At 38.6% G+C, this 27,269-nt stretch overlaps 1 protein-coding gene across 3 annotated transcripts in view; it reads left to right on the plus strand.

Moving 5' to 3' along the window:
• The first annotated feature begins 23,029 nt into the window (after positions 1 to 23,029).
• The window catches only part of ANTXR2 (ANTXR cell adhesion molecule 2), a 134,102-nt gene continuing 129,862 nt past the window's right edge, over positions 23,030 to 27,269 (plus strand). The window contains exons 1-3 of one of the 3 annotated variants that reach the window (XM_032457136.1): positions 23,030 to 24,034; positions 24,690 to 24,761; positions 27,198 to 27,269. In XM_032457136.1, the coding sequence (XP_032313027.1) occupies positions 23,880 to 24,034; positions 24,690 to 24,761; positions 27,198 to 27,269 (299 nt within the window). In that variant the 5' untranslated portion in view covers positions 23,030 to 23,879. The remainder of the gene's footprint in view (positions 24,035 to 24,689; positions 24,762 to 27,197) is intronic. The other 2 variants (XM_032457130.1, XM_006190358.3) reach the window with 2 other exon arrangements.

A 27,269-nucleotide genomic window follows, 5' to 3' on the forward strand; every position in this document is an offset into this window, starting at 1 on the left:
GTGTTCTGCAAAGCTGTCTTTGCATAAATATTTACATAATTTTCTCCAAACACCACTATAAGCAGTTGTTTTTTTATCACTTTTTCTCCCTTGGGTTATTATTTCTTCCCATCCCTACTCCTGGTGAAGGAGTGATCACTTGTTATTCTAAGGATTTCTCTTTTTTCAAAGGAAGTTTAGAGAAAAATCTTGGAACCTGAGAGTTCTATAAAATGACAGTGAGATGGAGCAATACCTTTCATTTGGTACATTTTTCTAAAACTACAAAGAGAAGAACTGCACTCAACCCAGCTGTCAGGAACACAAAGCAGAGAGGCAGAGAGGGAGATTGGAGGGAGAATCGGTTCAGGGTTTGAATCTGGTGGGGAAGAGAAAGTCAGATGAAGTGAGGCAGGACAGCATGGTCTTAAAGAAGTCATGTCTCCACCCAACCCATGTCTCCTTTAGTTATTAAAGGTTAAAAGGGTCTTCTGCAGAAGCACTGGTTGAGTTCTTTAACTTTTAGTTACTTAATAATTCTGATAGTTTCCTTTCCCTTAGAATGATCTAAAAGATCTCTCTTGTCTCCTCCAGTTTTGATGTTCTATGTTGCATTGTTGAAACCACAACATATTTTAAAATGATACATATTTCATACTTTAAAAAAATTCAATTAAAAAAAACTACCATCTTTTTCATTTTCCAAGCATTGTTTTGCTTACCAAGTTGCACAAGTGTCCTATTTCTGTTGACAACATCTAAATGGCAGCAGATAAAATCTTTTATAATATTCTAAATATTTATAAAGAATATTCCTCCAATGTGGAAGACATATTTGTTCTATTTTAGCATGAACCCTTTGTTTTGTTTTTTGTTTTTTGAATTGTTTTTTATTTGTTTGTTTGTTCTGGGGGGAGAGAGGTAATTAGGTTTATTTATTTTCTTATCTTAATAAAGGTACTGGTGATTGAACCTAGGACCTTGTGCTTACTAGGCAAGCACTCTACCACTGGCTACACCCTCTCCCTGGGACCCTTTACTTTTGATGCAGACTTTTCTCTGCAGTGAGTATAGAATTTGTACATAGGAGGGTAGCCTAGGAAACATTTTTATAACAAAATAATTGGAGGGTTTACACAGGGAAAGATATGTTTACCTTTCCTTATAAAAGCATTAAAAAGAGGCTACTTTCCAACAATTTGCAAATAGGAAAAGAAAAAAGATTCTAAGTAGGAACAGGCAAGAAATCTCCCTTAATCATATCCCCAACTACAGCTTACGTTAACACATACATATGTGTGTGGTACTGGTAGTTATCTGTTGTGTGGTTAGTTTTGTGTGTATATGAATGCTAGACTGTGAACGTGGTGCCTGTGTTACGTGCATTTAAACTTTTTAAACCTTTTAGTGAGCTTTATATAGTTTAATTACAGAGTATAAATCATTTCTTTCCAATGAATTCCTCTATTATATTGAAGCATATTAAATCATAAGCATCTTTCGAGTAATATTAAACAGGCTTTTTCCTCTTTTCCTTCTGTCATCCATAGAGCATGGTTTTTTATTCTCATGCTTGTTTCCTCATGGACCCCAGGAACTGCTGCAGCACCAAAAACACCAGGAAGATAAAGGGTGAGAAGTGGGCCGTTTAATGGCCCCTCCTCTGCTGAGAACCATTCTGCTCTTTTTGGCTCTCTTTTCTCTTAGTATCTGTCTTATCCTTATCAATCCTTACCCTATACTTTTTCTCCCTTCAGTTTTCCAGATGAGCTGATGACAGCTCCATGTCAATGAATAAGACCACTGGGTGCTTTGTCTGCGGAGAACTTTGGGAGTGTAAGTCCTTGAAATGGTCCGATGAGTCAGTCAGATTTAGGAATACAATCTTGTGTCCACTAGTTTGATTCATAGTGGCTTTGTACTAACTCATTCAATTTTTTATTAGTTTAGAGTTTAACTAGACAGTGTTTTTTTTTTTTGTGATGCACATGTTCACCTGTGGATATTTTTAAAACCTTAAAAACCCTTACATATGTATGGTGCTAGTGGTGGTGGTGATGGTGGTGGTGGTGGTGGTGGTGGTATGTGTGTGTGTCTGTGTTCACAAATCATTCTTTACCATCTATTACTGAGATGTTTTAAACTTTTTCTTTCCTTCTAAGTCTGATAACTCTAGATTTTCCTTTGTTTTTTGGCCAGGTCCTGGGGTTCAGCACCTATGTTATGTCTTTAATTGGTCATGGTTGTGATGTGATTTTACAGCTGAGGAGTTGTCAGCAACTTTCTTTGATAATATCTCATCTCACCATCAGCTAGCAATTTAATTTTTTTTTCTGCTTGCTTTTATCTATGGTAAGACTTTTTTTAAACTCCACGTGTGTCTTTTCATATTTGCATTTTATAATATATTTATTATCATCCCTTCTCTACTTAAAGTTACTCTGATAATATATAATACACTCTTCAAAGTTTGAAAGACAGGGCTGTGTGGTAAAAAGAGTTCTTTACTGGGAGTTTGGTGTTCCTGTCCTGGAGCTCCAGTTTCTTAGCTGTAGTGAGGAACCTGGACTAGAGAAAATTTTAGTCAACACTTACTGAGCAACTGTCACGTGCCAGCAACTGTTGTAGGTGCTGGTGAGAAAAAGAGACAGATTCTCAGTCTAAGTTTATGATATTATTGGAAGAAGAATCAATTCATAAGCAATTACAAAAAATTATACAAAGTCTCTATTAGGAAATGCATGGAGTATTAGGGTACACGCAGGGTATTTCTCTTCCTCCAGAGGGAGTCAGGAAGAACTTCCTGGAGTAACTCACCTTTAAGATGAGAACAGAGAATAATAAGCAATAAGACAAAGACAGGGGGAATAGTATTTAAGGTAGAAGTCCCCAAATGGTATAAAAATGCCATTTTGGGATCATTTCGACTGTATTTATATGATATAATAGTTGAGAGGATAGAATTACTTACCTTTTAGAAATATGGAAACTTTGGGCTTGATCTGTAAGATAGATCCTTAATTATTGTTAATTTCCTCATTTTTTTTTTTTTCTTCAAAAGCTCCCTCTGGGCCTGCTAGTTTAGCAAAGGAGTATTGGTAACATAAACCACATAACTCAGATACTAGAATGTTCATGCCGGAAAAAACCTACGAGTTCATTCAGTCCAGCACCCTTAATTCTGCACAATGTTTCTTCAAGGCAGAGAAATCAAGCAACACATTTACTCCGTTTTCATAGCTGGTTAGTGGTTGAGTTTGCACTAAATGTAGTCTCTGATTGCTGTTTTGTTGTTGTTGTTGTTGTTTTTAACAAAGGAGCTTTATCGTGTTTTAATTTTTCCCTAAGTTTTTTTTTCCTTCCTTTTTTATAAATTGAAGTATAGTCAGTTTACAATGTTGCATCGGTTTCTGGTGTACAACATAATATTCATAAAATAACATACATATGTTCCTTTTCACATTCTTTTTCATTATAGGTTACTATAAGATATTGAATATATTTCCCTGTGCTGTACAGTAGAAACTTGTTGTTTATCTATTTTACATACAGTAGTTAGTATCTGAAAATCTCAGTTCCTGGTTTATTGGTGGTTCTCCTCTTGCAGGTTGTATTTTCATAACATGAGTATAAATAAATATACGTTTCCATAGTATTTTATATCCTGGAGAAGAAAATTATAGAAAAGAGAGGTGGAAGTGGAATGATAGGCGTTTTTGTTTATTGGTTTGTTTTGTTTTTGGTTCTCTGGTTAGTGGTTTCATCATTGTGATATCTATGAATGGGTCTCTAAAGTTAAAAAATTAGACCTATTCACTCTTGCCTTCTTCAGGATGCATTTTAGTGTTAATTATATATCTGTCTAGTATTTTAATTGAGAAATAAATATTTTAACCAGAACAGTTAGTGTAAGTCTAAATTTCTCTTTTCCTAATGATGTCTGTTTCTGGTACTGTCTGTATTATAACTGTTAAGTTATAGATTACTTACGGATTTTTATATCAGTTCTGTTGGTCGAATATGATAGTGGTTAAGCACTCAGGTTCTGATAAAATTCTTGATTAGTTCTGGACTTAGTATTCATGACTTCAGGCAAATAAGGTAACTACTCTCAATAATACTATTTCTTCATTTGTAAAATGGAGATGAGATTGTGATGAGGACTTAGTGAGAGAGTTTGTGTAAAACATTTAGCCTCGGCTTAGAACAGTATTCATTGTATGTCGGTTGTTATTATTGTTATGATTCATAAAAGTCAAGTTCTCAGTACAAATCATGATTGGAGGTGGGCTCCAGAAACACTGCTTGCAGGAGTACTTGTCAAAGCAAATAAAAAACAAAATTTTACATTTGTGGAATGGATCAAACCAATTTTGATATTGATATTACCACTGCTGTTGCTGGAAACCAGATTTAGTTTATGGGTCTTGGCTGCCAGATGAATGAAGCAGAGAGCCAATTTTGTATAAGTGGGTCTCACAGGATTCCTGGGAGTGTCCGGAATGTGGAAGGCGCAGTGTGTTACTGCTGCAAATCTCTCTTCCTGCCAGGAGTGACATTATCCGGATAGCTTGGCTCAGCCTGGTCATCCCACCCTGTTGGCAGCAGGACAACTGTGAGACACAAACAAACAGCCTGGGCCAGGCGAGATAAGCCGCTGGGGAATGTGGGAAGGGGACACAGAGAGCTTGTGGAAGGACAAGAAAAAGGAGGAAGTTTGGACAAGGATGTGATAAAGTCAAAACTTAAGTAGATCAACCCCTTGAGATTCCAACTGGGAAAAGTGAGATAATATTTTTGAGATAGTTATCAAGTTTTTATTGGCATTTTCCATTCCCACTCTCCCTCCTCTTAAGTTCATCTTCCACCCTCTTCCCTTTTTCCCTTTTGCAGACTGAAGCTGGTAGGCACATGCCATGTGGAAATGACATTGTGGACCAGGTTCTACCTCCTTCCTCCACTCCTTCCACATATCTACATACCTTGGTACTGAAGAAGTCCCTCTGATTGTGGACACACCCCAAGAAAGGGAGTGGGGAGTCACAGGGATTGACTAAGATTGTTTAATCACTTCAGGGACTTACTACCCCAGTAGAAATTTAAGAGTTAGAACAGCAAAAACAATATTAAATTCTTGAACATCTTGAGTTTGAGGATGAGATTCAAATGTGAAACATTTATATATATATTTCCTCTGAAAATTTCAGTTTCTATCCAAAGTAGGCATTAGGTAGAATATCTTAAGAAGGATTCATATTTTTGTGATACTTGTGAATAAGAAAGTACGAGGAAGTTTCTCATGAGGATTTCACTGCTGTTCTCCATAATCATGAAGCCAATTTTGATGCAATATAATTCCATTTGGGAATAACAATGACAGTCAACTCTAAAATTTTCTTGCTGAACTGAAATAAACCTCCATCTAAGGGGGAGGTCTTTGTGTTTATTCTTTCAACAAACATTTATTGAGCACCCATTTTAGGTCAGACACATGCTTGGCACAGGGGATAAACTGACAAGAAGCAGAGATGGTCCAGGGAGAGGGACTGTTTTGCAAGCAGACAAGCCAAGCTTATATGTGAAACAGTGATGGGGGTATGTTCTTACAAATAATTTTCACATAGGGTTATTTAATCATAGATTTAAGTGGAAATTGGATAATCTATAATTTCCTCTTAGTCAACATTCTCATCCCCTAAATAGCTTCAGAGAAGGCCAGGATACTGAGAACACTGTGGGCAAATGTGTTCTCGTTGGTTGATGTGGCTTGCTAATTCAAAGTGTAAGACCTCACCTCTCAATTACTCACTTAACATTCCAGTACATTTTTGGAACAACGGGTAATTTTGGAAGCTGCCAAGCAGATGGACAAATGGTAAATGACTTAGCAGATCTAGGAAAGCTGAAACCTAAGCCTACCAATAAGCTAATTAAAACTGCTGAACCCTGGAAATGCTCCTGAATTGAAACCACCAGATCCTTCTGAAGGTGAGAGTGCAGGATGGGGCTGAAAGCAGAAGAGGTTGACAGCGTTGTGTTACAGGGAGGAGCACTCATTCTCCCTATTCCTTCTCCTGCCCAAGCGAAAGCCTGGAGGTTAACTGGTTGAACCAAAGATGTTCTGGTCTTAGCGATTCCAGATAGGAGTGGGTATGGAGGAGAGATGCCATAATAAAAGTGGAGAAAATGTGAAAGTCTATTTTCTGAAAAATGAGACCCTCAGGACACTTTTTCATGGGATTCTTAACATCCAGAATTCTGGAGGCCAAATTTATATTCCTCAGGCAGGAGATTGCAGGATTCTTCTTTGGGAGAACACAGCCCATGTAAAAAGACTTACAAATGTTACAGCTCTTTCAAAAAGACAGAGGGAGGGAAACATCTACATGCAAGGCAGTGGTATAAAGGAGTTAAATCTCATCTTTTATACCATATAGTCATTAGTGAAAAGTCAGGATATATAACAATAAGTATGTTATTTGTTTTTACATAGTATTGGAAATATAAAGATAATACAAGAAGATGCTGCTAAAGTATTTGAAAATGGATTTCGTCTTTTTATCAAGGATTAGGGGTAGGGGATGAAAATGAGAATTGTGTTACTTTATAAATAATGAAAAATAAAAATATAAAGCCAATTAGTATGGACTTAGAGAATATTATGCTTAGTGAAATAAGTCAGAGAAGGACAAATCCTATGTGATATCACATGTAGAATCTAAAGAATAATACAAATGATTGTATATGCAAAACAGAAACAGACTCACAGATATAGGAAACAAGCTAGTGGTTGCCAAAGGGAAAAAGGATGGGAGGAGGGACAAATTAAGGGTAGGAGATTAAAAGATACAAACTATCATGTATCAAATAGATAAGCAATGAAGATATATTGTATACTACAGGGAATTATAGCCATTTTCTTGAGATAACTTTTAAAATTATAATCTGTAGAAATATTATATCACTATCCTGTACACCTGAAACTAGTGTAATGTTATAAATCAACTATACTTCAATACAAAAATTAAAAAATAAATTTAAAAAAGACAATCAGTAGAGTACCAGGGAGTCAAACATGTCTGGACTAAAATTTCCGCTTCTCCATCTATGAGTCCTGTGACCTTTGTCATGTTGCTTGAATTTTCTGAACTTCAGTTCTCTCCTTGGTAAATGGCAAAACAAGACCAAGCACACAGTAAGAATTCAATAAATAATGTCTATGTCTTATGATTATTTTGAATATTAAATAAGATAATATATTTATATAGTATAGTACTCAGTAAAGCTTAACTAATCCTATTTTGACAATGCTTTTGTAAGATGGGAAGAAAAATCAATGCAGAGTAAGGAGAGGAATAAATATTTGGCTCTGAGTACACGCATCGCACACACACACACACATACCCACACACAGTATAGTAAAAACGAAGAGAAGGTACATGTGGGGTAGGAACAGTAAAGCTTATAAGCGACTGTTACATTTATCCTTTATGTTTAAGTTAAAAAGAACCAGATTAAAAGAAACAATGCCAATTCGAGTAAGAAAGAAGAGAGATAAATTTCCTAAATAATCTTTTGATGACTTCCCTAACACCTTTGTGGAGCAAGGGGGCATATCCACAGGGTTTACTGAGTACCTACAATGTGCAAGCTACTAATTTCAATTATAAAATTACATAGGTATTATATTTAATAAAAGTACTTTAACTTATATTCTTTCACTTTGCTTTCATAGCTGCCCTGTAAAATAGAGAGAATAATACTTGACATTTGGTTTTGCTAGGAGGTAAGGAATAGAGAAGGTGGAAAAAAAAAGAAAAAGAAATTATAGGAATTGCTTAAACATTAGTATCACTATGGAAGCAAGACAGAGATAATAATTTTGTAATAGGTATCTATTTTTATAACTCAGTGTGACAATTTGTTTATTAATTTTCAGTGAAAAGTACAACTGCCAAATGAATTAAAATGCCGATATCACCTGGTTTGCACATTCTGTCCCCTGTGAAAAAATGTTTCCATGGAAATTCAGATTGGTTGGTAGAAAGGCAGTCAGAGCACAGTTATGGGCTGCTTTTAATGGCTGATACCATCAAATTAGGACATGTTATGTCCCCCAACACACTCTCAGGTGATATTTTTTGCCAAGCAACCAGAATGTCCACATCAGCTGGCCAAGTCACCTTCATCTCTGGGTGGTGCTGAAGCCACGCTGACAGATCTGTGTTCTTTGACTTCGTGCAGACCATCTGGTGACACTTTTCTTCAACTATCTTTCAGTACAGTTGGTTAGGGTAAAGCCTTCTCTCACATAAAGCTGCATTCCAGCCATGCTTTCTTGATGAGTATTACATATTTTAAATGGCAATTGGAAAACTCAGTTTGTGCAGGGATTAAAAATGAGTATTGTATCCATATGGTTTCCGAGTATTCTTAAAAGTGCATTAAGAGAAAACCCAACAAGTAATTAAAAAGCACTCGAGTTCATTTTGACAAGACCAAAGCTAAAGATGATTATTGGATTAAACAAATATGGTATTAGAAGCATAGATGTTTGTATCAGAATACAGAATGCGCTGCCTGTGATTCTCTTTATGCTATGTGTACATTTAAGATGCTATCAAACTCTTAATCACTACCCTTATGTTAGAAGCTTTGTTTGTCTTAGCTAGTGAAATGTCACTTCAACAAAACCAAAAGAATTTTTAAAAATACCCACATGCTTAGAGAGCAGAAAATAGCAAAATGTGGGAAAAAAGTCATCTTTGCAAGGAAAGGTCAGCAGAAACATATGGATCCCAAGTGAAATTAAAATAAGGTTTCTGTACAGACTAGATACTGTGGCAGATAACGGTGCCACAGGCCAGACAGAAGGTTCCCAAGGCCCCAGGCTGCTTTCTTACTTCTGCTCGGCAGAAGACTTTATCCAACATTATTTTGGTGATAACACTTGTTATACATTCTCTGGATCCTCAGATGCTAAATCATCCTGTAATAGACTTCATCCAGGAAACCCAAAGGCCAGCCATATTTCATCATTTTAAAGTTTCAGTGATTATAAAACAGCCATCTGTACATGTCTGGAAGCATATTTTTATTTGGGTTATTATTTGATAATGTACATACAATCCAATCTTCAATCCTCTCTAATGTGCCTATTTAAAAAAAAAGTCTATAATAGGAAATTTTTAGTCATATATTTTTTGTTTATATTTTATCTAGTTGATATGTACATAGGACTTCTTGCATCTATATTACATAGGAAAAGAATCAGTAATTACACAGAATAACAAAGAATATGTTCACTGAAAATTTTCTGACTATATTACCTCATTGAAAAAATTATTTTGACTAAGAGTTGAAGACCATATTTAACCATCCTATATAGAAAGCCCTCCTGGAACTTTCCATCTAAAACACACATTTTTATTCCTATTTAATATTACTTATTACTTATCAGTATTTACTTAGTAGGTGCTTTTATCACCAATCAGATTCAAAGTAGACTGAGAGAGAGTTAGATGCTACAAAAGTAGCTTTGAAACTCAGCCCTAGCTGGCACTCCCTCTCCCTGACTACAGACCTTTGGGCCTACATGGTTAAACCACCTGCAACAGATGCCTGGCATTCTGCCATCAATATTTATTTTTTGAGATTAATGCAAATATGCAAATATGCAAATACTGTTGGTCAGCTTGGAGATGGGGTAGAAGGAAAGGTAATACATAAATATTTTCTAGTGATGCATATATATTAGTGTGAATTTTATTATCAGATTGTCTTGTCTTTATGAAGAAAGCTCAAAGAACTTGTTTGTTTAGAGCAAGAATTGCAGGAATGGGTACTTTAATGGGAGCAAGTGAGAGAGTAGTTGCGATGGAGCATGGTAGAAATGGAAGTGGGATGGAAGTTAGCAGAGGTTTGGAGAATGCTGTTTGGGAGTGAGCCATACCAGTCAGGTTCCCAGCAGGAAACAGATGAAAAACATTCACATTGGATGGTCTCATGGAGAGATGATTTATAAAGGATGAGGTAGGAATAGGTCAGGAAGGAGCAGATCCTAGAGCTGTGTAGAGAGGGTTGCCTGACAGAAGCTGTGCCTGTTGATGACAAGGCCCTGCCAAGGCATAGTAGAAAGAAAACTGCACAGAGTGTCCATCAAAAGACTTGAAATTAAGTCTCTGTTCTGCAATGGACCAGATAAGTATTGACTCTCTGTGCCTTAATTTTCTCAACCAGAAGATGTAATACCTTTTCCAGAAATTCCTTGTCATGTGATATCATTTGTATTAAAGTTCCAAATACAGAGCCCTACAGAGAAGGAAGGTTAAAGAAATGAATGTTTAATCTCAAGGATGCAAAAATTAAAGGCACAGGTAAAAGGAAAGGAAAACCTTTACCTGAGACTGGCCTTCAGGTTAATACATGGAAGGTGATTCATCTATATGTATGTGCTCACTGACACCTGTTTGAGAGATATATGTGTATAAATGTGGGATCAATAAGTCAGCAAGTTAGAAATAATAGCCCACAAAGGATAAATGATGGAGAGGGTGTGGAGAAAAGGGAACCCTCCTACACTGCTGGTAGGAATGTAGCTTGGTGCAGCCATTATGGAAAATGGTATGGAGATTTCTCAAAAAACTAAAAATAGACTTACCATATGACCCAGCAATCCCACTCCTGGGCATATGTCCAGAGAGAACTCTAATTTGAAAAGATACATGCACCCCAGTGTTCATAGCAGCACTATTTACAATAGCCAAGACATGGAAGCAACCTAAATGTCTATCGACAGATGACTGAATAAAGAAGTTGTGGTATGTTTATACAATGGAATACTACTCAGTGATATAAAAGAATTAAATAATGTGGTATATTTATACAATGAATACTACTCAGTGATAAAAAAAAATAACAATAAAATCCAGCAACATGGATAGACCTGGAGATCATCATTCTAAGTTAAGTAAGCCAGAAAGAGAAAGAAAAATACCATAAGATACCACTCATATGTGGGATCTAAAAAAAAAAAAGAAAAGAAAAAAAGAGGACACTACAAAACAGAAATAGATATGCAGACGTAGTAAACAATCTTATAGTTACCATGGGAAAGGGGATGGGAAGGGCTAAATTTGGGAGTTTGAGATTTTGCAAATGTTAACCACTATATATAAAACTAGATAAAAACAAATTTGTTCTGTATAGCACAGGAAACTATATTCAATATCTTGTAATAACTTACAATGTAAAAGAATATGAAAATGAATATATGTATATATATGCATGACTGGAACATTATGCTGTATACCAGAAATTGACACATTGTAACTGACTATATACACTTTAATTTAAAAAAAAAGGAAGAGTTAGAAATTATTTAGAAAGAGGTGGATGGACAGAAAGGGAAAGGGAAAATATCAAAAATAGCCAAAACTTTTTCCTGAATCATTAGAATAAAGAATATTAAATACATAATTTTGCTAGTGGAGGTCGGACTTAAAGAGAGAGCCAGTAACGCAGGCACAATCACAGGGTTCGTCCCCTCAGACACGGGAAATGCAACAGCTCATAGCTTTTAGCAAAAGGGTACAAACATTTTATCATATTTCTTCAGAAATTTATTTCATACTCACATATACATTTTTAATGTACATTGTTAAACTTTCTTAGTAAGCCACAGCAAGGAGACTTAGAAACATTATATTTTTCCTGGTTTCCCCATGGAACTCAGCTTTCCGTTTAAATCCCACTGTATAGTAATGTATGAAGAATGTCAATGCACTTTACCTCTTACAAGACACTCTTGTACAAAAAATGACTAGTTAAAAGGGATGATACACTTCTTAACATCTGCATCAGGGAAAAGAGAAATTATGTGATTGATCTCATGAGTTTGGTACTGCGTTGTGATACCATCTAACACAAATGCAGTTTAAAATTCTATGTGAAGTCCCTCTGTTTTGACTGTCAATTCAGGGTGGAAAACCATTTTGTTAGACGTGTCAAGGATATGATGAATGGTTAAGATACCAACTTTGTTAGCTTATTTTTTTGACTGCCACATGATTCTTCTTGTACTGTATCATGTATGAACAAAAAAGACATTAATTCAAAGACTAGAAATTCAATGAGTTTTAAACTAATCACCTCAAGGTGCCATGAATTTATCTGCGATATCCTTTACATACTGATGTCTGTGCCTACTCGGGATCCCTTGGTTTATATTCAGAATTTGTGCCACAGAAGGGAAATTGTTAATGAATGTCTTTAAAATGCAAATTTGTCAAGGTCAGAGTTTCAAAAACAGAAGCTTGTTGGTTGAACCATGCACTGCATTTTATTTCTCTTTAATTGTTGGTTCGATTATCAATCAAAATGTTGACTGTAATTGTTTAAAAATTAATTTATAAAACTCATTTTCAGCCTTTTCTTTGTCAAATTGAGCTGCATGTGAGAGAAAACTATTTTGGGCAGAAAAGAGATGGCTATATGATTGGTATAAACTATACAGCTATTGCACGCTGTGGAACCAAAATGTCCCAGAGAATTTGGGTGTAAGAAGAATTTTAGTAAAGTGAATCTTGCTCCCTTGATGAGTCTCTTTATAAAACAGGAGCTACCCTTCTTGTGGAGGACACCTTTTAAGGTATCCACCTAATATGCCATCTCTAGGAGGTGTACTTTCACCACCAGGGTGGGGCCCTGTCTGCCACATGTGGATTAAATGTTCCTGCCTCTGAACTTGAGTTTCAATCAAGGGTGGACGCCTGATCCTAACTAGATCATTACAACAAAATCTTCTTTTCTAAAAATTTGAAATTGGAACCTGGACCTTCCAGATTAGACTCTAATCCCATCCATAGATCCCGTTACAGTCCTCTCTGGAGTTTCTATGAGATACTCTGTAGCTCTTAGTATTTCTTTTTGTCTTTATCTAGTTCACATTGTTATCTGTTCCTTTAACCAAATTTACTTCTCCTTTGGGGGGAACCCTATGGATTGAACTGAAGACTTTGGTTTATTTTCTTTTTTTTTTTTTGATTGAGGTGTAGTCAGTTTACAATGCTGTGTCAATTTCTGGTGTACAGCATAATGTTTTGGTCATACATATACATACAAATATTTGTTTTCATATTCTTTTTCATTATAGGTACTACAAGATATTGAATATAGTTCCCTGCACTATGCAGAATAAACTTGTCTATCTATTTTATATATAGTAGTTAATATTTGCAAATCTCAAACTCCCAATTTGTACCTTCCCACCCCCCTTTCCCTTGGTAACCATAAATTTGTTTACTATGTCTGTTTCTGTTTTGTTGAGAAATTCATTAGTGTCTTTTTTTCTTTTTCTAGATTCCACATATGAGTGGTATCTTATGGTATTTTTCTTTCTCTTTCTGGCTTGCTTCACTTAGAATGATTATCTCCAGGTTCATCCATGTAGCTGCAAATGTTATTATTTTATTCTCTTTTTAAGGGCTGAGTAATATTCCATTGTATAAATATACCACAGATTCTTTATCCAGTCCTCTGTTGATAGATATTTAGGTTGTTTCCATGTCTTGGCTATTGCAGATAGTGCTGCTATGAATATTGGGGTGCATGTATCTTTTGAATTAGACTTCCCTCTGGATATATGCTCTGGAGTGGGAATGCTGGATCACATGGTAAAGGACTTTGGTTTAGAAATGGCAGGCTTACTATCTACTGTTGAGATCTTCTGCAACCCTATTCCAACAATGAGATTTCCCTTGTGATGTTTCCTCTGAGCCTTCTCACTCACAGTCTTCTGCACAGCTTCCCAGTCTCCAATTTTTTTACAGGCAGAGCTTACTTTCTGACTTACATGTATTTCTCTGAGGCACAGAAATTCCTTAACCTTCTCACTTTTAAAAGTGTCATTCTTCTGATTCTACCATTAACTCTACAGTTTTTAATCAACCTAGGCATTAGTATTTCATTGAAAATATGATAAAAAAACAATAAAAGAATGCCAAACTTTACCAATTTTGAAAATAATTTTAAGTGTTCTCAGTCCCTCGGTGTCTTTCCTCTCTAATTTGTCCTGCTACAGCAACCCAATTATTCTTCTAAAAGCAAAGCTCTGTTCAAACTCTTCTGATATTTAAAATGTATTACTGTCTCTACTTTGTCTACACAAAAGTGTTCATACACTAAAAGGGTTTTATCTGAGGCAGAAGTTGGCAAACTTTTTCATTAAAAGCCAGAGAGTTAATTTTTTAGGCTTGTGGGCCAGGTTGTTTCTGTCTCAACTACTCAACTCTGCTATTATAGCACAAAAGTAGCCACAGACAATATGTAAGCAAAAGGGCATGACTGTGTCTAGTAAAACTTTATTTACAAAAACAGACGATGGACAGGATTGACCTAAAGCTTTCTACATATTGCACCTTACCCACTTCTGTCAGCTTTACTTTCTACTCTATCCCTTCATACATTCAGGTCTCCACTGACATTATTATTATTACTTTTCTATGCCTAAACACTACTCACTTGGATGGAGGCTGGAGTGGGGCACAGGGAGGCTGTCATTTCTCTATGCACATTTTTCCATAAGAAGGTGCCTTAACATTAACTTTAAGGTATTGTTTAGTCATACTGCTTATTATGAGTCAGATGACATATTCTGGAGAAAGCATAATAAAATACATGATTAAAACATAATACTAATCCTATGAAAAAGATAAAGGGGGTATTCAAAGGTTGTGCCTTTAAAAAATATGCTTGCTCTTCTACCCATCTTAATTAATGCCATTTTTCACCATCCCTACCTTCAGCTAGAAGCTGGTTATGCCTTTTCTCTCTGCAGAGTTTTCTTCCCTTCATCTGGGCTAATCTTAAAAGCACTACCCATTTTTCAAAATGCAGATTAAAGGCTCTGTCCTTTATCGATCCTGATCTTTCCAGCTATGAGTAATTTGTTACTCTTCAGAATTCCTATTACACTCCACCTCATTTTAATTTTGGCATTATGGTTATTTAATTATCTTGATTCAATAACTAGAATATCTAACTCAAATATCCTCTTAATAGACTCTGTCTTCCGAAGAGCATGGAACAGTGCTTTGCAGAGAGTAGGCACTAAACATTTGTTTGATTAATAAATTTTAAAAATTTATAAAAATAAATGTCTTCAAATCGAGCCTCCCTTTATTTGATGAAGAAGTGTTAACTCTGTATAAAGATCAGGGTCAAAAGCAAACCTCTGGTTTACTAAACTTGGAAAATATCCTCAGGCATTTGTGGTCCAGTGTGGGTGAACTCAAGTTGGTATTTTTGCTAGCCAAATTTGCTACATATGAAACCCATTGGCCATTTGGGGATTGACAACTTTCCTACTGCTCCTTTCAAAGAACTTCCCAAGAAAACTGGGATAGATAATCTATGTGCCATATGTGCTGTTAAAATAAAGTTGGATATGCACTAATCAAGCGGTTTCCATGAGAAACGCAAGGGGTCCAAAATATGAAAAATCTTTTAAATGGTAGTACTTATGGTAGGCACTCCAAATAGAAAAATTTCAAACTTTTTTATCTTAAAAAAATAGTTTATACCAAAGCTTAAATATCTTGGAGCAGAAACAATGTGGCTGTTTAAAATGTTATATAAACAAGTTTCAAAGAAGTGGGAAAAAAAAAGTTTCTTTTTCATGTTGCCTACAAAGTCTTTAAATATAATATTTAGCTTAAAAAAGAGGTTTTTTTTTTTTTTTCTTTTTGAAAATGGTGGAGACATAGGTATAGAGAGCCCTCCTCCTACAGGGCAAAGGGACAAAGATAACCAAACTGGAATCCCCTCAGCTGAACAGACAGGCTAAGAACATCGTCATTTAGGATAATCTAGTCCTTTTTATTTGTTTCTTTTGAGGAAGGTGTCATTCTTAGCTGTAACTTGTTTTGTCTACCTTCTGAGTTGACTGCTTCTATCTACAATCACTCTCATTCTTTGATTTTTTTAATTTAAAATTCCTGTTTCTGTGTTCTTAGGCAAACTAAAAAGATTTCTACATGTTTTATGATATCCTGAAAGTGTATGGGATCTCTTATTTTCTTTCAATTTTTCATTATGTAAAAATCTATTGATTTGCTTTCAGTGAAGTTTACTTTTCTTATTGAATGGAAGGTTCTTTAAGTTTATAGTGCTTTACAATTTTCAATTTTCTGCTAAATGAAATAAGTCAGACAGAGAAAGATAAATACTACACGATATCATTTATATGTGGAATCTAAAAAATACAACAAACTGGTGAATAAAACAAAAGAAGCAGACTCACAGAGAACAAACTAGTGGTTACCAGCGGGGAGAGGGAATGGGGACGGGGATATAGGAGTACATGATTTTAAAAAAGGGTTATTATGGGATTATATGAAATCATGTGTGTGAAACTTTTGAAAATTTAAAGCATTTTTGAACTCCCTTCTTTTTCTTTTTTTTTAAATCTAATTTCCCTTTTTTCTTCAGAATATCTGAGTTTACCAAGGAGAGGAATAATATCAAATGAATGCTATGGATAATTTAAAAATTCAGTTTCTTATCTCTTTTCTTCCATTTATAACCTTTTATCATAATTTAAAATGCCAGCAAAATGACTAATGTAAGGTTTACAGAGATTAGAGAATGTTAGGACTTGTCAATGTCTTTGAAAACAGAATCTGGTCTAGCTACTCCAAATGAAAGGCATTTATTCAGGAGTATAAATAGCTCACAGTGTCATTTGGATTGCTGAAGAAGGAAGGTGAAGGCTGAAAATTCAGGAGCAATTCCCCAAATACATTCCATCACTGGGCTTCAAGGGAGCTGCCCACTCTGCTGAGATTAGAGGGGGTGAGCCCCAAAGCCACCTATGAGCCCCAGGTGCTGCCTCCTGCACACAGCCTCTGTCACGTCCGCCCTGCACCAGTAAAAGGACAATGCAAGCTCTGCCTCTCTCCTCATGCACCTCAGTTCTCATTCAAAGTATGGCATGAGCATATATGGGTGGATTCTAAACCATGAGGAAAACGTGTAAGGGAGTTTAGGAAATGTCCATTTTAAGCTTTTTCTAGCTTGTAGAAAGGCATGCTGGAGAGGGGTTGGGTCAGTGTTGAGTGAGTTAATTCACTGTCCACCATTTCAGGCAACTTTTTATTTTCCATTCTCTTTGATTCCCATCACTTCTCCCACTGGGATAAACAGCAAAATGACTAGAATTTGAAAACTGTTTTATGAATTAAGTTGTGTTAAGATGCATCAAGGACCTGTGAGAAGAATAACTATTTTCCCATTTCCTCATTTGTAACTTCCTTCTCTGGTGGTGAGAAGTGTGTTATCTATGTTCATTTAATTTATCTATCCCTCTATACATAATCAGTTTCTCATCACCACAGTTACCCTCCACCAAATCTGATACCCTTGTCCTGCAGGAGTTCTGACACTGTCACCACCTGCTGCCCCCTACTGAGACATTGACACTGTACTTGGCTGCTACCCTGTGTGAGTGCTTTTTATAACCCATCTGGGCTCTGATACCCTATGGGAGGGTGGCTCCTGAAAAAAAAACAAACCCTCCATTTGTTACTTGGGTTTCAGTAACCCGTGCCAGGTTCTCCCGTGCTGAAACTTTCGTTGTCCTGCTTGGGTTCAGCCCCACACCAGGCTGGCTCTTTGTGCAGAATTCCTTTTCACACTGCTTGGGCTGGGCTCTGAGACCCTGCACCAGGCTGCCTCACCCTCTACTTGCCCCTCACCTGCTTCAACATTCTGGATAGCTTGTCTTCCAGTGTAGAATTTCTTGCCCTGTTCATGCTCTGACACCCTGCACTGGGGTGACCTCCCTGCATGGAAGTCTGTGTTTAAGTTCCAACAACTTTATGATGGGCTTCCTTCCCTGCCCAGAAGTCTTCACAGGTATCCTTCTTACCTGGCTGGTTCTTTGACTCCTCATCCTGGGCCACTGTCCCCACCATGTAGAAATCTCCCTCACTTTTTTTGGCTCAGTATTCTACTCTAGGCTGCCCCTCCCTGTATGGGGGGACACTCCCCTCACTCCAGTTGGCCTCTGACACCCTGCCCTGGACTACTATATCTCCTCTCGACAGTAACACATTGGCTTGGCCCCACCTAATGGCCTTTGACCTGGATTATTCAGTAACAGAATGGAAGGGAAGAGAAAGAGGAGACAGAATTTGATACCTGGAAAGTGGTGTCAGGGACATGGGGGTACAAAATGAGGCAAGCCCTAAAGGTGTAACTGTGTATGTGAGGGACACAGGGACTATCGTGGTTTCTCTGGAGCACTGAGTACATGCTTAACTTGTTAGAGGTGAGGACAAAGAGCTAATCTGTGATACTACTGTGGAGGGCCTCAAGTTGTTAGGAAATGATATCTCATTGGCAGTTACTAGGTGGGTGATTAGTATGACTGGTTTTGCACTTCAGGAACATACATCACATTGAAGTGTGTAGGAAGTAAGAGCAGACAGAACAGTATTAGAATAAGTTCACTAAGAATTGAGAAACTGGCCTGGACCAGGTCTGCTATCGAGGGCATGAGACGAAGGGATGCCGTTACAGGACATTTTATTCCAGGAGCCAATCCGAGCCTGCAGTCGTTTGCGAAGGTCTGACGTTGCACGTAAGTCTTTCATCAAACAAGCTACCAGGTGGTTAGCTTTTTGTGGATGTTTCGGATGCTGTGGTTGCAGAATCATAGAGAGATTCCTCCCACAGCCGAGTGTGACTGCTGGCAGCTCATAGCTGAGTTCCTCCTATACTTGCCCTAAGCCAGAGGAAGCTGCCTTGCTCAAGGTTATACTTCCCTTGAGGGGGCAGCCCACATTTAAAGGCTGGTCCACGGGGAGACAAAAACCCTGATCCCATTGCCTCATTCAATTCAGGACAACTGCGTGAGGCCATTCCAGCTCCAGGGCTACCCCTGGGGTGGCTGAGGCTTCCTTGCAACTGTGTCACGGTTCAGCTTTCCCTCTGACCGTTTTTGCTTCCTTTACTCCTTGTAGGCTTTGCTGCTTGAGACCCACTATATCTCCTGGAGGCATATCTCAGAGTCTCAGGTCTGTTTCTAGAATTTAAAACACATTTATCCCAAATACAGATGTTGGTAATCTTTCTATCATTGGTTGGCATCCCTTATTGTCATAGATAGAGGTATTAATTTAGAAGTAATTGCACCCTCCAGAAGCATTCTGTTCACTCTCAGGAACTAGTTCAGACATTGGGGAAATCTAGTTCTCTAATAACTACACTGATAAAAGTTTAAACAAGCTTTGTCACCTGTAGGTAGATTTATTTTCTTCCTCTAAGTCCCGGAAGTTATCATATAATGAATCACTCCATGTGTAATGTGAATATGAATCACATCCGGGAGAGTCATGCTTGTCATTGTGGATGTCATACAAAGTTATCTACTTGCAAATACTATAGATGATATGATTTTTTACTCATAAAGGATACATTTATTTTTATTTCCCTGTGTTTATTATTGTTGCTCATTTGCCTCTTTTGTTTGTTTTTTGTTGGGGTCAGGGGAGACAGAAATAAACTAATGGAAGTGTATTGGAAAGGTGCACTCCTGAGAGCAGGGGATATAAGTTTTATGCTTAGAAAATTACCAAATACATAGTAGGAATCAATAAATGTTTGTTAAATAAAAATCAGTAAATAAATACTTAAGTAAAATTTAACAAAAGTCTGCAGGAGCTCTGTGGGTGTAAGAAATGGTCAATGATAGAGGGGCTGGTGAACACTTTTAATCATCAGGAGTCAATCTCAAGCCATTCTAACTGCATTAAACTGGGTTTAAAATGTTTTGGATTTATTAGCATATTTTATACAATAAGGTGATAAATTCTAATGTTGAATTAGAAGTTTAGTTTGATACAAAGAATAACTTTCAAAGAGTAGGGACTTGCATGGATTATGAAGCCAAATACTTCAGCAGAAATGCAGATAATTTGATAAAAGAGAAATAGTCTAGATTTATTTATGTAAATACTTCAGTCCAACCAACCCCCTCTACTTAAAAATCTGCATTTCTTATTACATCCTTGATTTAAAATAGAAAGTTAAACAGTGTCCCAGCATGGTACAAAAGTCATTTTGAAGCCTTACCTGGCCAGTGTCCCGCTGACACGGTGCCCGAGCCCTCTCACCTCAGAGAGGGGCAGAGAAAGCTTTGCTGTTGTTACTGCTCCTTCTTCATGGCTTGGTGAGATCCCCAGTCTGCTCTTGCTTTCACTTTCCCTCACTGTTGCTTGGAAATAGAGTGACCAAGAGCCTCCTTTAAGGACTGTTCCAGGGACTGACTCATTTTAGCACTGAAAGGCCCATGTCCCTGGACACCGCTCAGTCTGGGACAAATCGAGACAGTTGGTTGCCCCAGTAATTGATGACCTTCTCACTAATTTATATTAGATGAACGTGATGTGATTAATTATGGGTCTGTGCTAGGTGAGGCCACATCCCTGCTTTGCTGTAGATCTTATGTGAGCAAATGAGTGAAATGATAAAAGTTCTGGAACTGGGGTGAAATAATTGCCCAAACAAACAAATAAACAAAAGACAGGTAATACACCTTAGTATGTCAGTCACCAGGTGACCCTGGTCAGGAGAGCTAAATGAGAGAATTCTAGGAGGGCCTAGGAATTTTCAGAAAGAACGAGTTTTAAGTCTAAAGTATTTTGCTTTAGTTTGGGCCTAGGACAAGATGGATTCTTGGACAGGTTTGTGAAGTCCCAGAAGTTGAGTCACGAAGCTTGGGGAAAAGGAAGCCAATGAATGTGATTTTAAAATACTTCATCATGAGGGTAGAGTCCATGGATAGCATTGTGGCTCATATTTCTTTACCTTCTGTCCCCCCCTAACTTAAAACCAGTTGCCATTGCTTTTTGGCAGATTTTCCCCCCAGATTTTATATTCATGTACTGATATGGTATCAATTGCTAAAGGTATATGCTATCTTGGATTCTGTCTTGATTAAAACTGAAGTTGAAAATGGAGACCAGTTTTAACCAACATTTTAAAACTTTGGAAAAAGCCTTTAACAAGCTGTTAATACAAGTTTCCTGAGAATATAAGACTGTTTCAGTTTTGCTGTCAGAAGTCAAGGAGATTAAAGTGTCCACAGTTGGGCCCAAATTTGAAATGAGAGGTAGTAACATATGTCTGGAGACCTGATGGCTATAGAGGAATCAGAGTTTCAGAACCTTAAGAAAAAACGAGACCAAGGAAGACGGAATTAGGATGCTTATAATATAGCCATCCCTCTCACTGAAACATTTTATAGAGCTGATTTACTTGAAATCAATGGAGAATTCTGTTTCTTTCTAACAAAAGCATAGTTACCTTCCACTCAATCAGCCACTTGCCCCATGAGTACCCTCCCTACTCTATCAGGTAAGAAGCAGTGGATTCAGCAGATGATAGTAGAATTTCCATTTCTAAGTGGCAGACATTGCCAAACTGGGGATCCACCTGTATTTATTGACGCTCTCATCCATTCATAGCTCTCATTTTAGCCGCTGCAGGGATGGTCTAAGGTACCATTTTATTGTGCCCTGATACTGCAATAGTCTCCTAACTGGTCTTCCTGCTTTCATTTTTTTCCACCTCCAAGTTCACTGTGTCATATCAGCCATATAGATCTTTGAAAAAATAGAGCCTATCAATTTATCCCATGCTGCACTCCTGGGGTTAAACTCCTCTAATGAGCTCCTGTCACACAATATAAAATAACTGAATTCCCTATTACAGTTTATAAAGGACATTAACTAGCCACTGCCTACCTCTCTTACTTCATCTTACTTACAAAACTCCAACCACATTGCTTTTCTTTGTGTTTCTCCAATATGTGAAGCTGATACTAATAGAAAGTTGCAGTGACTGGGAATGTTTCCTCTTCTAGCTCTTGGAATGGCTGCCTTCTTTCTGTTAGTCAACTAGTCAGTCATTCTCTGGGATATTACCATGTTTTATTTTTTTTTTAAATTTTGGTGAGGAGGTAATTTTGTTTATTTATTTTTAATGGCGGTACTAGGGATTGAACCTAAGACCTCGTGCATGCTAAGCACACACTCTACCACTGAGCTATACCCTCCCCCCCATATTACCATATTTTAAATCTCTGCAAACCACCTTCTAATATGGACAGTATTATGTATTTTTGTCTGTTTCTCTTCTCAACCAGACTACAGACTTCATGGAAACTGGGGCTTGTCATCATGTTCTGTGCATTAACTCTAGGTCCTAGAACTGTGCCTAGCACAGAGTAGGTACACAATAAATCTTTGTTAAAGTGATAAGTTTCTAACTTCAAAGAGATTGCAAATCTGGTTGTTTGTCAAAGATAATGTAAATGAAAAGTGAAATACACAGGCAACCAAGAGAATTGCTGAAAGACAATACAGGATTAAGTACTATATGTGATTAAGTACTACATGAACTTTTTATTATGATAAAAAGCACTGATTTAATTCAAATGAAAAGGAGGAGGTAACACTTTATATTGCCCTCAGTCATTGGTGTGTATATCAGTAAGATTGTTAGGTTTCCACAAGCCGAAGGCAAAAGTCTCAGGCAGAGGTGGTGGGAAGGGGGAGAGAGGAGGGAGTGGGTGCAGAATGAGTAAGCAGAGAATTTGAATGCATGCAAACTTTGGTGAGGGTGGCCTAGCTTGCTCCAGGATGAATTCTTACTATCTGGAGCTTGAGATGAACAAAAGTGGGATGAAATATTTTGAGGCACAACTCTCCATTCCTGAAGAGTTCTCTCCCCAGCTCCCCACCCCGACTTCCCCATTTCCCCCACCCCACCGTTTCTAGGCTTGGTGAGCTGAACTACGAAGTAGGTTTATAATAAAAGAGGAAGTTGCCTTCCTTAGGTAAGGGTGCAGCAAGTCGGCTTGCGGTAGTGACGGGGCAGAGGTGGGGCAGAGTGAGGGGGCCATCACATCCATTGAGATTGCTAGACTTCTAGTCTCCCAGCCACACAGAGGGCTGCTCTGCACAGCTGCTGAAATAGGCCGGGCCTGCAGGATACATGGATCGGCTCAATTTCTAGAGGACATTTGTTTTTCTAAACGACTTCTCTTTCCAAAACTGGCAAGCCGTTAGTCATCTTCAGCTCGGCACGAACCCAGAAGTGTGCGTGTGTGGCTCGCCGGGTTCGCATCAGGCCCCGCCCTCGGCCTCCGGGACGCACTGACACCGCGGGGACCTGGCCAGATCCCTTCTGGCCTGGTGAGAGTAGCTTCTCCTGAGCCACTAGCCCCGGGGCCAGCTCAGCCTCCTCCCCTAAACGGGACCGCCCGGCTGCGCTGTGCCAGCGCGGAGTGCAAGGAAGAAAGTTTGGAGTGTCAAGGGGAGTTAGCCGCCGGAGGAAGGGAACCGGAAGACAGGGGTCTCCGCTCCAAGTTTGCGCGGCAGTGGCCGCGTCCCGGGGGTGCCTGTCCCGCGGCGCACTGCAGCTGCCTGCATTGAGCCCCCCTGGCGGACTGGAACTCCCGGCCCCGGTCCCAGGCGGGCGACCAGAGCTGGGGAGGAACTTCTCTTGCGAGCTGTCGCCGTGGGCTCTCATTGTCTGCAGGAACTCTCCGGAATCGGGAGGGGGAGGTCTGGATCTCTCTTCCACTGGGATTCGTCAAGAGTTCCGGCGGCAGCTGCGGCGGTTGCAGTCTCCCTTTGTCCTCCTAGGACCTCCCTCCCTCCCCCTCTCCCTCCCTCTGTCAGTTAGTGGGTCCCGCTGACCTAGAAGCGGGCGCCCTAGCTGCTGGCAGTCCCCCTTCCCAGGGTGCGTCCCTGGGAACTCGTACCACAGTAGCGTCCCCACCGAGTCGAGCCGAGGGGGCTGCGAGCAGGAAGGAGTCACAGGCCCTTGGCTGCATGATGGTGGCGGGGTTGCCCCCGGCCCGCAGTCCCGGGAGCTGGTTGGTCCCCGGGCTGTGGCTGCTAGCTCTCAGCGGTCCTGGGGGGCTGACGAGCGCCCAGGAGCAACCCTCCTGCCGAGGAGCCTTTGATCTCTACTTCGTCCTGGACAAGTGAGTGTGGGAGGGAGTTCCAGGGTCTTCTGGTGAGAGTGACACTGGGTGGTGAGCTGTGGCTGGGGAGGGTGAGATGTGTGTGCGACCTGGGCAGAAAGATTGGAAACCGGTGATGGGTGGGTGCCCTGTTGATACCTCTGTCCGAAAGGCAAGCGCTTTCGGATCTGTGCGGGCTGGGGGTGGGGTAGGGGTGACAGGAGAAGGCCTGAACTGCTAGGCTCTCTGGGGAGATGAGTAGTCACTGCTTGCCAGTCTTGGGACTTCTTGGGAAACGAGATTGCTGCCACTTGGGGTAGCCTTCTGCGTCCCTGGAATCCAGACAAGACTCTCGGCTTTCTCTGTTGTGACCCCCTCATGATGGCTAAAGTTTGCCTGGTTTTGTCCTGATCACAGCACTTTCATTGTCACTAGGCAAAATCCAAGGTTAACATGCCCAGTGTGGTTTGCATTTCCTGCCAAGGAAGGCTGTATTTACTTTGAAGAGCTGGGATCCTACTCCAAACAACTAGCAGGCCGGTGATCCCTGAAGATGGTTTGACCTCTTTGATTCTTGTAACAACTAAGTTTCAGCTACTGATATTTACCTTGGGTGAAGAAGAGGTCAGGTTACCCCATGTAAATATGTTTCTAATCAGTTCAATTTTTTTTTCAGGTCTGGGAGTGTGGCAAATAACTGGATTGAAATTTACAATTTTGTCCAGCAACTTACAGAGAGATTTGTGAGGTATTTCTTCACTTTCCTTTTCTAAGCAGGGGAGTTTGAAGTGGAGGGAAGTAAATCAAAGGGTAGGGAGGGTATCCTCTTTTGGACACCTTTTGCAGAGAAAGCCTTTACTGCAATGTTGATTTTTAAGTGCCTCAAGACCTTATCACACACATGCTGTTATTAGGACAGCCCTTCAGTTGTTGAGGGCCTATTTCATCTGGATCCCAGAAACTTGGCTCTGGCTCTGGGGAAGTATCTTCAAATACTATTCCAAATGTCTTTTCCTTTCTGAATTTTCATGTTTTGAATTTCAGTTATGCTTTCTCATAATTTATCACATTAAACATTTATGCTAATAGTATCCATAATATATTTTTCTTTCCACACAATTCTTAGCATTGTAGAGGTCCTCATTTAAAAAAAAAAGTGTTGGTAAACTTCAAAAGAACATGTGTTAATAACCCACTACCAGAAAAGACACTTGTGTGTGTGTTTAAAGAAATGACTTGTGTTTACACAATGTGTGGGTGTGTGGCTGGTTTAAAATTTAACTGTTCTATATATGCAATAAGCCTTACTAGGAAAGATTGGTTTCCTATAAAAAGCACAACTGCTATAAAATCCAGCTTACTCTCTTATTTAGAGGTAACTAAGAATTAGTGGCATCCCTATTTAAAAATACCCCTAGGACACCAGGCTTTTGAGGCCTGGTGAAGGCTTTTGAAGGCCTCCTCCCTTCCTTTTTTTTTTTAAGAAAAAAAAAATGTAATGAGCAAATTCAAGTTTATCAGAATAATGGAAAGGACATGAAAAGGAGCTGTATCATTAAATATTGCTTCTTTCAGTCTTGTTAGCCCAAATGTTTTCTGTAAAACAGGCTTGGATGATCAAAACATTTTGAAAGTCATGTTGCAAGTAACTTCAAACAATCTGTAGAGGCCTAGGCAATCCTTGCTTTCAGTTATTGGCAGCAGTAAGCTTATCCCTATAAAAATGTATGCTTGTCCATGTTCAATCATCAGTCGCCTGCTTAAGAAGCCAAGTATAACACTCATTTCTGGACAGGGTCTGAGGTAGAGTTGTCTAGGAAAGAAAAAATGAACAAGGCTCTGTATCCTTAAATATCAAAGGCAGAAGAGACAGTTGTTTATAAATTTTCTCATTTAATCCAATAGTGTGCAGTGTCCCACAGATTTCCATTGAAAGCAATGGGTCACTGCAGTACATTTTTAAGAAATGGGGCTCTTATTTTGTTGGGTTTGCAAGTTGGAATTCTCTAATGCACAGTTCTCTGGCTTGACTTTAGTTGCTGGTTACTAACTAATGATACATTATAGGAAGTGAATAAAGGGTGACTACCCAACAGGATGACTTTTCAAATATGTATAATACTTTGAGATCATTCTGATCTTCAGCCGATAGATCTTAGTCTCAGATTTTCAGTTTCAGATCTTAGTAAGAGTTGCATAGAGTGTCTTAGAAACAAGAACCATTCTGTGAGATTAATGCCTAAAGCTTAAAAGACGTAGCTATCCAGGGCAATTGTTGCCAATTGAAAATGTGATGTTCAAGGCTTGGAAAACTGAAAATGCGTATCAAAACGTGATTTGTTCAGCAGGAACAGGCTCACAGACATAGAAAACAAACTAATTCTTAACCGGGCAAGGGGTCGGGGAAGGGAGGATGGGTGGAGAGATAAATTAGGAGTTTGGGATTTGCAGGTACTAACTGCTACATATAAAATAGATAACAGGGTTCTGCTGTATAGCACAGGGAACTATATTCAGTATCTTATAATAGCTTATGGTGAAAAGGAATATGAAATATATAGATATATATAACCAAATCACTATGCTGAACACCAGAAATTAACACAACATTGTAAAATGATTACACTTCAATATAAAAAAAAATAAGTGAAATGAGATAAACTGCAGTAAATTCATAGCACAAAAAATGTCTTTTGTTCATCTCTTTCACTTTGTCCATGACACTCTTTAGTTTTCTTACTTCAGAATAACTTGTAGGAACTCCTCTCACCGTTGTGGCAATTTAATCAAATGGGCTGTTCTCGAGCCCTAAATAGCACTAATGATAATCACTCTGAAGGGACTGGCCTCCTTGCAGGACATGAGGTAGAACTCCAAAGGAAGAAGCACTTCCTAGAAACGAATATTGCATTGACCTAGAATTTATCTTTCCAGGTAGTCTCTCCCTAAATGATCCAATGGGTCAGGGAGGAGTGCTTGAGGACTGAGAAGCACTGACTAAATCCAAAATGACAAATGCAGTAGTGCTGAGCAGACTTGGTGTATCCACTTAGGGAGTTCCATTTAAAAGAAGCCTGGACTATTCAGTGAGACTGATTTTAATTGAGACTCCCTAGCTATACATCTGTATGGTATCAAAATATCTTTTAAAAATGCTTTAACTGCCTCTTTTCTTATTTTACAGCCCTCAAATGAGATTATCTTTCATTGTGTTTTCTTCTCAAGCGACCATTATTTTGCCATTAACTGGAGACAG

The sequence above is a fragment of the Camelus ferus genome, chromosome 2 (assembly GCF_009834535.1).
Source record: "Camelus ferus isolate YT-003-E chromosome 2, BCGSAC_Cfer_1.0, whole genome shotgun sequence".
Lineage (NCBI taxonomy): Eukaryota > Metazoa > Chordata > Mammalia > Artiodactyla > Camelidae > Camelus > Camelus ferus.